This window comes from Schistocerca gregaria, chromosome 8, assembly GCF_023897955.1.
Source record: "Schistocerca gregaria isolate iqSchGreg1 chromosome 8, iqSchGreg1.2, whole genome shotgun sequence".
Taxonomy (NCBI): domain Eukaryota; kingdom Metazoa; phylum Arthropoda; class Insecta; order Orthoptera; family Acrididae; genus Schistocerca; species Schistocerca gregaria.
In genome coordinates this window covers 124,893,651-124,905,997 of record NC_064927.1, presented here as the reverse complement: position 1 = coordinate 124,905,997, position 12,347 = coordinate 124,893,651, and the positions used below count along the sequence as shown (strand labels likewise).

Here is a 12,347-nt window from a genome sequence, read left to right as displayed (position 1 = left end):
TCGTGCACTCATCAAGGGTACACGACTGGGCCTTCTGCTCCGAAAGCCCATATCGATGATGTTTCGTTGAATGGTTCGCACAGTGACACTTGTTGACGGCCCAGCATTGAAATCTGCAGCAATTTGCGGGAGGGCTGCATTTCTGTCACGTTGAACGATTCTCTGCAGTCGTCGATGGTACCGTTCTTCCAGGATCTTTTGCCGGCCGCCGCGATATCAGGGAGTTGATGTTTTACGGGATTCCTGATAATCACGGTACACTCGTGAAATGGTCGTACGGGAAAATCCTCATTTCATCGCTACCTCGGAGATGCTGTGTCTGATCGCTTGTGCGCCGACTATAAGACCACGTTCAAACTCACGTAAGTCTTGATAACTTGCTATTGTAGTAGTAGGAACCGATCCAACAACTGCGCCAGACACTTGTTGTCTTATATAGGCGTTGCCGACCGCAGCGCCGTATTGTGGTGGTTTACATATATCTGTATTGGTGCTCCAGAGTGTTTCAGTAATCAATGCTAGGCGATGTTTGAGGTGGTCTAAAGAGCGACACCACTGGACAGTATGTGGTTGGGAACGAGTAGTTTGGAGTGACGAATCACGTTGAACCTTGCTTCAATCCTACGGGAGAGACTGAGTTTGGTGACTGACAGGAGAGTGTTACCTACCATCATGTGTAGTGTGAACAGTAAAATACGCAGGAGGTGGTGTTACGATATAGACATGTCGTACGTGGTTCGGGCACGGCTCCTTATTACAGTGCTAAATACGGAAGGATATGAACGCATTTTAACAGCATTATGTACTGTGTACAGCAGACGAACTGTTAGGAGACGATGATTGTATCGGGTTAACAATGCACCCTCTCATAAAGTAGAGCTGTGAGGCAATGGTTTGTGAATAATAGCATTCCTGAAGTGGACAGCCCCGCGCAGAGTCTCGACTTGAACCCAGTCGAACACCTTCGGGTTGAATTAGAACACCGATTTCGCTCTAGACCCCAGTGTCCAACGTCACTGCCTTGTCTGGTTTCAGTTGTTGAGGACGAATGTGCACTCATTTCTCCACAGAGATTCAGACGCCTAACTGAAAGTGTTCCCAACAGAGTTCAAGCCGTCTTAAAGGAGATGGGTGGACACACTCCATATTAATATGAACTAATAGGTATGTGGATGCTTTTGATCACCTAGTATATATTAATTATCGTTATGAAAGAATTAATTTCTCCATCTCTGCAATATCTCCTGGAAGGCTATTCCTGCCTTAGCTGCCGCCTCCTGCGATTTTCTCTGCCGCGTTATGACACAACGTCCCGCAATTTTCCATGCGAAAACGGCTTCAAAACCAATACTGGCTGTGGGCAGGCCTTCGTGCCCACGTGAGTGAAATTACTATCTAAATAATGTGAAACTTCAATAAACCAGCTAAAAATAAGTATACTACGATCAATCAGTCTCCTTCTAAAGACTAACCCCGAAAGTTTCCAGCAGGCACTACGAAATTTTGTGAGGTCGAACATCGTCAATTACGCAAGCACAAACGAAAGTCACCATTTTTGCCAGGTTTCCATAAGCGGGGTCATACGTCAGGGAATAATTATCCATTTCGCAGGATCAAGTATTTCTTAAAGAAAATCGTCTTCTTACGTAGGACTTTCTTTTATGTTGAAATAAAAAAACTTTATTTCATTATTTATCAGTCAGCTACGTCTAATAAAAGTTTCACCCAAGCATAGCAGGCGAGTTTCAGGCAGTCTGGTGGTGGAAATGAAGTTACCTGCTTCAGAAGTGGTAACCTAGTTATCGACAGTGATGAAGTTGTTCTTCTGTAAGGGACGATCAAAAAGTTTCGGCATAAGGGCGTTGCTGCAGCGTATATGCAACCCAGCGCGACTCCGATGCGGGTATATAGGGGTGCAGTTAAGGCGAAACGTCCGGGAAAACTGCGACGAGGTGTGCTGCTGTGTTACGATAGCGCGTGTCCCCATACCGAAAATGTTGCAATGCACGAGTTACGCCACTCATGTGGGAGGTACTCGAGCACCCGCTCTATAATCCTACTCTCTCTCCATGCGATTATCACGCCTTCGATTCCTTAAAAAAGGCGCTGAAGGGTCGACGACTCCTGTAAGGACTAGGATTTGCAGCAGGCAGTTACGGACGTTGCAAGGCGTGGTGTTGCACCAAACAGGTATCTTCAACTTGGCGTGTCGGTGGGATAACTGCCTCAATGCTGATGGCGATTTCGCCCGAATGGCATGCCGATTCTGGACTGTACGGCCCTCGAACGGAAAATTATTGATCACCCCTTATAGTTTTGAAATCTTATAACAATTCGGAAATGCCTTTCCATCCACGATATCGAGCCCTGATCAGATCTCTTTTTAGATTTTTGTTGGCATGTATTTGTTGGCATGTATTGCATTTATTGTGTGTGCTTGTGGTTTCTTGGTGGATGGCTGATATTAGAACGTGGTGTTGTTAGTCCAGCAGGAAAAGGTGTTATCAGAGGAGGCAGGTCGGGGAGCATTAAAGAAAGTAGACTGGAAGTGTGACACTCTTTCCTACGTAGATTTCAAAAGTTTTCTTGTTTTGTCTGTGTGGGAATTTCCGCGAACGTAGCGAGGAACAGGTTGGAGATGGCTCACTTTTCAAAACTAGTGCTTTAGATATAGCAATCTTTCTGAGTGCAGTCAGATTGATAAAGGGATCTTACAATTGTTTAAGGAATCTGTGACTACTTAAAAGTCGTCCCGCAAGTCATTTCGAGTCTGGTGACACTCTTCGAAGTTGTTTTACAGCAGTCCCTGGAGCTGGTCGTGGACTGTCGGAGTAATGTAGATTTTCAACGATTTTTCGAGCTGAAAAGTCTCGTCTGGATTGAGCAGGATGTCTGATAATTGCATTTCCAGAGTTTTCTTGACCACTGGATCCCAAGTGGATGAGGCTGTGGCCAGTATCTTGGCTCTGGCGTTATCGATGAAATGGATAGTGGTAATGCTGTGTTCAGCCACAGCAGATTTGTTGGGCTATAGAAGGCGACCGTATCGCTGGCGTCTCGATGTACCTTTTTTGAACAGTGAGTATATTCAAATCATGAGATGGCCGTTAGGTTGTCATACAAAATATCAGAAAAAGAAAAAATACTACCTCGGATGCATGTCTAAAGATGATGGAACAAGTTTGCTATTATTTTTGATCCATTAGTTTCTGTCGGTCGAAGTGAAAACAGTTTATCGATGTTTTTAAAGAGTGAAACGTTAAATGAGATATTGAGATGGAAAGGCTAGGTGCTTCCTCCTGTATTTAGAAGTTGCCGATAAAGACGCTCATGTCTAATGCATGTCAGACTCCAACGCTATTGAAATCGAGTCGATTGTTCTCATCGTTGGCGTAAAAAACAGAGGCTTATTCTTATTCCCTGGTGCAGATATTTTTTAAATTTGTGACCATCCAGAGAAATAACTGCAAAATACTCTAGAGTAAAACGTACTGGATAAGTAGTATCTAGGTGGGTGCTCAGAAATTGCACACTGTGCCGGACACACCACAGAAAATACATAATTCATGAGGAGAACTGTGGCCCGGCTGTTGCGACCCTGTTCCGACTCTGCTCCAGACGAGCTGCGGCCCCGAACAAAACGTCCGCTGCTCTGCTGTTATGGACTGTGAAATGGTAAACGCGTCGATCAAGGCGGAAGAAAAGAGAAAGAATAACGAGAACCTCACGCCACTCCATTTTAAGCAGCTTCAGCAGTGAGCTTGCTCAACAGTTAGTGTTCAGTAAGTATTGAGAACGTTTGTCATGGAGAATAGCGTTTTTTTCTTTAAAGTGAACATACACCGTCTCGGCCGCAGGAAACCTTTATTTTTATGTCTACCTGTTTCTGTCAGTTTTTGACCATCTTTGGACTTCATACCATGTTGGTAGGCGGTGGCGGTGAACAGAGCAGGCATTATACCTACACGAACAACTGACGTTCGTGGAGTCGTAACGCCTGCTCCGGTTCACCGCCACAGTCTGCCATCATGGTATGAGAACTGTAGATGAACAAAAACTGACCGAAACTGGTAGCCACAAACATAAAGGTTTCTTGCGGTCGAGACTGTTTACGTTCATTTTAAATTATAGGCTTGTTCAAATTAACAGACTCAATCTGTTTCATACCATTCCGAAGTTCAGCAGCAGACTTCGATGAATACTCATAAAATTTTAATTGCCACTTTAAAAAAATAAAGTTATTAAATTTTTTTATTGTTCAAAAGTGCAGTCCTGGTAGACACTGAAATCCACACGCCATAGTACTGCAGCAACGTGCTGGATGAGTTAAAGCAAAATGCTGTACAGCAATGTCTGAGGCACCGGTTGACGATCAACAACCACATTGAGTTAAGATTGAACGCGCTACTTACGATTATGGCCCCGCATCAGCTGTGGAATATTTCAGAACAAATGAGAACTTGTACCGGACTGCGAATCGAACCCGGATTTCTTGCTTGTCGCGAGGGGTCGCCGTAACAACTTCGATTATCCCAGCACGCTTTCAGGACCGCCCCAAATCTCCACCTTTCCTGGTGTCTACTCTTGTGCTTGTAAGTGGAGATTTGGGCTGCTTTCGGAGCCCTGCTCGGATAGCCGAAGTGATCACGGCGGCTGTTCGCGACACGTGAGAAATCCAGGTTCGAGTCACAGTCCGGCACAAGTTCTCATTTGTTCTGAAATATTCTACAGCTGATGCAGAACCATAATCTCAGTTTGCAAGCTCATTCAAAACAAAATGGTCCAGCCCATTAACGTGATAAAGTGGAGTATCGTCCGGTAATTCGTTTTCTGCGTTTGAAGGGAAACAACGCTGCAACAATCCATGTTCAACTGGTGGAAGTGTACGACAACAATGCACCATCATATGGCCCTATGGTAACGTGACACAGTTGCTTTCAAATTTGTCCAGAAAGTCGCAATGATGTACTGCAGAGCGAAATGGCAGGCCACCTCTCTCGCAAGGGAAGTAGAGGACCTAGTGATCCACAATCGTCGTATCACAATCGAGGCTATACTCGAAAAAGTGAAAAATCGCTCATGAATCAGTTTCCAACCTCTTGCACGACAATTTGAACATGACAAAGATCATCGCCAACTGAGTTCCGCGACTGCTCACACGTATTGATAAATCCAGCAAAACTGACGGAGCAGCAGAAATGTTACAGCTGTGTCAGGCCAGACGAAATGAATTCCTTAGCCCCTCAGTTACCATGGAGTAATGCTGGGCGTATCACTATAGCACCGATATGGAGGAGCAGTCACTGGAAATACACTCCTGGAAATTGAAATAAGAACACCGTGAATTCATTGTCCCAGGAAGGGGAAACTTTATTGACACATTCCTGGGGTCAGATACATCACATGATCACACTGACAGAACCACAGGCACATAGACACAGGCAACAGAGCATGCACAATGTCGGCACTAGTACAGTGTATATCCACCTTTCGCAGCAATGCAGGCTGCTATTCTCCCACGGAGACGATCGTAGAGATGCTGGATGTAGTCCTGTGGAACGGCTTGCCATGCAATTTCCACCTGGCGCCTCAGTTGGACCAGCGTTCGTGCTGGACGTGCAGACCGCGTGAGACGACGCTTCATCCAGTTCCAAACATGCTCAATAGGGGACAGATCCGGAGATCTTGCTGGCCAGGGTAGTTGACTTACACCTTCTAGAGCACGTTGGGTGGCACGGGATACATGCGGACGTGCATTGTCCTGTTGGAACAGCAAGTTCCCTTGCCGGTCTAGGAATGGTAGAACGATGGGTTCGATGACGGTTTGGATGTACCGTGCACTATTCAGTGTCCCCTCGACGATCACCAGAGGTGTACGGCCAGTGTAGGAGATCGCTCCCCACACCATGATGCCAGGTGTGGGCCCTGTGTGCCTCGGTCGTATGCAGTCCTGATTGTGGCGCTCACCTGCACGGCGCCAAACACGCATACGACCATCATTGGCACCAAGGCAGAAGCGACTCTCATCGCTGAAGACGGCATGTCTCCATTCGTCCCTCCATTCACGCCTGTCGCGACACCACTGGAGGCGGGCTGCACGATGTTGGGGCGTGAGCGGAAGACGGCCTAACGGTGTGCGGGACCGTAGCCCAGCTTCATGGAGACGGTTGCGAATGGTCCTCGCCGTTACCCCAGGAGCAACAGTGTCCCTAATTTGCTGGGAAGTGGCGGTGCGGTCCCCTACGGCACTGCGTAGGATCCTACGGTCTTGGCGTGCATCCGTGCGTCGCTGCGGTCCGGTCCCAGGTCGACGGGCACGTGCACCTTCCGCCGACCACTGGCGACAACATCGATGTACTGTGGAGACCTCACGCCCCACATGTTGAGCAATTCGGCGGTACGTCCACGCGGCCTCCCGCATGCCCACTATACGCCCTCGCTCAAAGTCCGTCAACTGCACATACGGTTCACGTCCACGCTGTCGCGGCATGCTAACAGTGTTAAAGACTGCGATGGAGCTCCGTATGCCACGGCAAACTGGCTGACACTGACGGCGGCGGTGCACAAATGCTGCGCAGCTAGCGCCATTCGACGGCCAACACCGCGGTTCCTGGTGTGTCCGCTGTGCCGTGCGTGTGATCATTGCTTGTACAGCCCTCTCGCAGTGTCCGGAGCAAGTATGGTGGGTCTGACACACCGGTGTCAATGTGTTCTTTTTTCCATTTCCAGGAGTGTATGTCGATTCACCATTTCCAAAAATGGTGAAAATCCAACACTCAAGTTAATGCTAAGTATTTTTTGGGACTGCCAAGATGTGACGCTAACAATTTAGTCTCATAAGGGGGAAACCGCCCCAGGAGTATACTACCGAAATCTCTTGAAGAGGTTACGGAAGTCTGTCAAGATGAGGCGTCGTGAGAAGCAGTTGAAGGGGTTGTTTTTTCTCCAAGACAGTGTCCCAGCTCCCTTTTTACAGGACATAGACAGACATGTTGCTTTTTTGGCATATCAAATTTCGTCTACCGCCCTCTGCCCCCCCCCCCCCCCCACTCCCATCCCCATCTTGTCCCACACCCATGCTCCGCTCCCTTCTGACATGAGACGAGATCCAGTGGGTCTTTCCTCTTCCATGTGTGGCGTGTATTTTCAGATGACAACGAGAAGGTATTAAAGTTGGAATGTATACTTCTACAACCAAGGTCTCCGACAAGTCGTCAGTCAGTGGGGGAAATGAGTCGCACTGAAGGACGAATATGTAGAGAATGACAAACCAATTTTAGAGACCTCAGCTAATCAAAACTTAATGACAAACCCCCTCACTGATGGATCCCCCAACCTTTCAGTTTCCCGTAGAGTGCATGCGTGGACGCGCAGATGTTGTAATTAGGGCGAAACGAAGTGTTACAGTTACAATTGTAGGCTAATTTCACTCAGCTGCTGTTGAGTTTAATTTCATAAACTGTAAGCTGTCCATACAGCACTGTAATGGGCCGTACATTTTAGAATTATAATGCCAATCAAGCAAATTAGCCTGAGCATTGAGGCAATCATCCTACTGACGTACTACCTTCAAGATACCCATTTGGCAAAGCACGTGACCTGCTGCGAAAAAAAGTCCTTAATTGCTTGTTGCACATTCTCGTCCGACAGAAATCTGCCACTCTTAGCCCTTCGACTACCAGAGGTTCCTGCCTAAAACCACCATTTCATTAATTTTTTTGAAGTACCAGTGCCTTTAGCATGAAACCACCGATGCTGTTGCAAGGCAGATACATCTAGTGGTACCCTCAGGTACTTTCACCAAGAAAACGCATCGTAGCAATAAATTACGGCGTTGCAAACAACATTCGGTGCGGATATAGTGCGGCGTGAGTGCAAGAGATTGTGACTTGCGGCATTTTTTACGGTGGCCATTTTGAGATCATTGTCAGTGAAGGTAAGTTTGTCGAAAGCCACTGCAACGCACACTTGAGTTTGTACTATTGCTTTCATGAGTTATTTCTAAATCAGTTTTCATACAAAATTTATTAAAATTTCGGCCCATTTTTGATTCTTCTCTAGAACTGTTTTAGGTATGATGATTTAATGAAAGTTTCGAGATGTGTGACTGTGGCTTAGACAAATGTGAATTTTTCATGTATCATATGAAACGATGGGTGGTTGGAAACTGTATGTCACACTGGTTCCATAGTAAAACCACCTCCTTAAAACAATTGAATGTTTACTTCTTGCCGGTTTCTTCTTGTATTCGTTGTTTACTATGACAAAAGAGGTTAACTATTTGAAATATTTTAATTTTATTTTTTTCTTTTTGGTCGGTCTCAAAGGGTTAAGGGATTGAAGGTGTGATAATCAGTCGCATTCGAGAGACATCAGGACTATAGGTTGAAGTGTCCATTGTCACCCACTTGAGTTGGGTAACTTCTGCGTTACGACATTTGCGATATGGGGATGTGCGTTATCATGAAACAGCAGCATCCCTACTCGAGCATCACTCCATAATGGTCTTTCTCGACAGACACGCGGTCCCATACACATTCTTCATTTTCGATCGATGTCATAAGTGTTTGCCCTTCGGCAGGCGAGAAAACAATAACAGCACGTTGGTGCTGTTTGTGCGCATTTGGTAAAACGTCGCCGTAGTTCACGTTTCCACTTTCACCCCACGCACGTCAGAGAGACACGAATGCCGCAATACGCCCTTATGTCGGTGCTTATGCATACACATCGGAGTTGCATATACTCTGCAGCAACACCCCCAAACGGAAACTTTTTGATCGCCCACTTATATGTCGAATCCTCTGGCTGCCCCTGCCGGATAGACATCCCTTCCAGCGCGTAAGTGTACTGGGTTGCGTGAACTGTAGGCGAGGCGGTGCACACCACAAGCCTCGGCGGCTGTTCACAGAAGTCGCCTGCAGCGAATGGACTATTGCCACACCCATTACGGACGCCATCTGGAGGCTAGGATGACATCATTTGACCAGGAGAGCCAACGGTCCAGGAGCTCGTTATCTCTGACAGCGGCAGCCAATTGCAAGTATCCAATGCAGCAATCCACGTTGTGTTATAAGGAGCGGCACGAGGGCTGCGGAGTTCTGCTCCATATCAGGCTGCAGTTGCAGTTGTAGCCCTACTCCAGATCGAGTTACGAAGCTACCAGGAAGTGCTGTAGAGCAAACTGAGACCAGTATGTGCCGCATTAGCAAACAGACTTGTTAACGGAACCACCACTGCTATCGTGCTACACTGTAGATACGGACTTAGTCTCTGGAAGATAGTTACTACTAGAAGTGGTAACTTGTCACGGACTGTGTTACCGCCTGTGTTGGTGTACCAAAGTTCCCGTCAAGGTGTTTTATGAGTTACAATAAACGAGAGCTGTTATACTTGGATTAAGTTATTAGTTTAGTACTTTCAGAAGGCTACATTGACGCTGTCGTCAATAGAGACGCTGCTCACCAGTAGTAGAGAAGAGGTAACAACACAGTACTTCTGTGAGTTTTTAAAGGCGTGTCGTGGAGACTTATGGCGACACCACCCGAACCATAACGGTGTTCGCTCTCGGTTTCGTGAACGTTCTCATCCGAAGGTTACGTGGCACCGTAGATTCTCCACTCTGCACTCCCAGCCGATGCCCAACGCACGGGGGACGCGGATGGTGGGCACTGTAAACTTACCGCCATCCAATCGTCGTCGACAGGAATGTAGACACTTGTTCGGAATCGCCGCTCCGGGCCATTGCAACTGCTCATCGCCGCTGCCAGCTGAAAACAACCCGCCAGTTATCATACATCTCTCATCTCACTCTCTCGCATTAGTACTTTATTTTTGTTAGTAGCAGCTAGGTTATTATACACGCAGTGATCAGTCACAGATGGATTAACGAGTTGGGCAGTCAGAGTGTGCTTGTCAAAGCTAAAATGTTCATTTTCCAATCAAAAACCGGGAAGACGAAAGAAGCCAGAGGCCGATGTGGCACGTAAGGTCCACACCTGCAGAAAGCAATCGACAATGTAAAATCGCGCAAGGTGATCTAAAGTTTAAGAAAACTAAGAGAAGAGAAAGACGTATAATATAATAAATGCAGAATAACGAATAAAGAACCATAAGAAGGCAAGAGCGAGAATAAAGTGCTAGCATTAAAAACGGTGTAAGACAGAAATGTAGTCTTTCGTCCCTATCGATGAAGCAGTGTCGAAAATAAAAGAAAGTGTCAAGAGTGGGATTAAAGTTCGGAATGAAAGGAAATCAATGACAAGATTTGCTAATGCCATTGGTATCCGCAATGAAATTGAAGAAGAATTACAGGATGTACTGATTGGAATGTGTAGTCTAATGAGTACAGAGTATGGATTGAGACTAAACAGAAGAAAGACGAAGTAATAATGAGTAGCAGAAAAGAGATTAGCAATAAAGGTAACCTTAAAATTAGAGACCGCGACGTGGACAAAGTTAAGCAATTATGCTACCCTGGAAGCAAAGCAACACACGACCGACGATGCAAGAACGAAATAAAAAGCAGACTAGCACAGGCAAGAGGACATTCCTGGCCAAGAAAAGTCTGCTAGTACCAATCATCGGGTTTAATCTGAGGATGAAGCTTCTTTGAATGTACGGTAGGAGCACAGCGTTGTGTGAGTAATGGACTGTGGGAAAACCGCAAAAGTACCAAATGGAAGAGTTTCATATGCAGTGTTATAGTCGAATGTTGAAAACTACGTGGACTGATAAATCAAGAAATGAGAAGTTTTTCCGCAGAATCTGGGAAGAAAGAAAAATGTGGAAAACACTGTCAAGAAGAAAGGAGATGATAGCATTTGTGTTAAGCTATAAGTTTTATGGTACTGGTGGGAGGTGCAGAGAGTAAAAATTGTAGGGGAAGACAGAGATTGAAATAATGTATAAGTCGTACTGTGAGATGAAAAGATTGGCATAAGAGAAAACTCGTGGCGCCCATTTCGAACCAGTTAAAAGACTGATGACTCAAAAAAACATCATAACTAATAGTGAAACTGACACGTGTTTAAATATAGGACAAAAGAGGACAATAGGGAACCCAGAAAATATCGATGTCAGAACATCGATACTCCATAGTAACATCAATATACGTCGTCGATTGATTAATGTACATTTGATACTGAATATCGAAAGTGATATTTTTATTTTCTGTCTTTTCGCGATTTACAGGTACTATAGTTCTCATCAGCAGATTTGTTGCCCATACCAACTGCTACCAATCTGCAGTCTGACAGTAAATGTCTTACGGTGCACTTAATTTAATTCGATACGCAATCATACAAATGAGCAACAGATTTGAACATGAATGTTTTTGCACTGCATATTTATGAACGCTTGTTTCTTTTGTGTGTCATTTGTACCAATGCAAATAATAGGTGCAAGATGCAAAATTTGGTGACAACACTGTATGAGAATGGTGGAAATTACCACTTTCTGCTCTCAAATACGAGGCAGAATGTACGTTTCTCTTACCCTGTGGTTGCCTGGATCAAGAAAAGATAGACGCACTGTAGAAGTAATAAACACTCGGTACAAAAATCATACACATTACTGCAGTGGTATTTAATGGGAAATGAGCACTGTTGCCTGAAATGATTATGGTAAGCACAATATTTCATTCTCAGAACATGTATCACAAGCGTTTCACTCTCAGGAAGCCGAGGCTTCTCTTTCGTCATCCATTTCGCTTCTGATGGCTCGGCATTTATCTGGCACGTTTGGCACGAACAATATTCTCAAGAACGGCGCAGCTCAGTGTCGCATTCTATTGACCATACGCCGAAGCCATACACGCATTACCTATAATATCCACGGAAGAATGACGCAACCTGACGCCCTCCTACCACCTACGTCTTTGGTTCCTTAGGTGCCTTGCTGTTGTTCGCTGATTATCGTGACGTGACACACTATATGCAGTTTACCTGAACAAAGCGTGTGTGTGTTGTGGGACACGGCTCCCATGCTGTTATTTATGTGCTGGTGATTGTGCGCGAAAATTGATATCATTTTAATAGCTGTGTGCAGTTTGTTTGCAAATTGATCTGAGTTTCCAAATTTTTAGAAATTTGTGATAAGATCTTATGGGACCAAACTGCTGAGGTCATCGGTCGCTAAGCTTACACACTACTTAATCTGACTTAAACTAATTTACGCTAAGGACAACACAGACACCCATGACCGAGGGAGGACACGAATCTCCAACGGGGGAAGCCGCGTGGACCGTGACAAGATGCCCTAGACCACACGGCTACACAGCGCGGCGAGTTTCCAAAATAACTGTGTGTGCAAAGGTATGGTAACACAGATCACCTTGTGATTCTGAGTAC

The 12,347-nt window shown here is 45.6% G+C and overlaps 1 protein-coding gene across 5 annotated transcripts in view; it reads right to left on the bottom strand.

Annotated features, from left to right (window-relative positions):
• The window catches only part of LOC126284350 (calmodulin-like), a 204,471-nt gene that overhangs the window by 38,205 nt on the left and 153,919 nt on the right, over positions 1-12,347 (bottom strand). For 3 of the 5 annotated variants that reach the window (XM_049983211.1, XM_049983213.1, XM_049983214.1), the window contains one exon: positions 9,681-9,767. The exons of the other annotated variants lie outside the window; for them this stretch is intronic. In XM_049983211.1, coding sequence (XP_049839168.1) covers positions 9,681-9,767 — 87 coding nt within the window. The remainder of the gene's footprint in view (positions 1-9,680; positions 9,768-12,347) is intronic. 5 annotated transcript variants of the gene reach the window in all.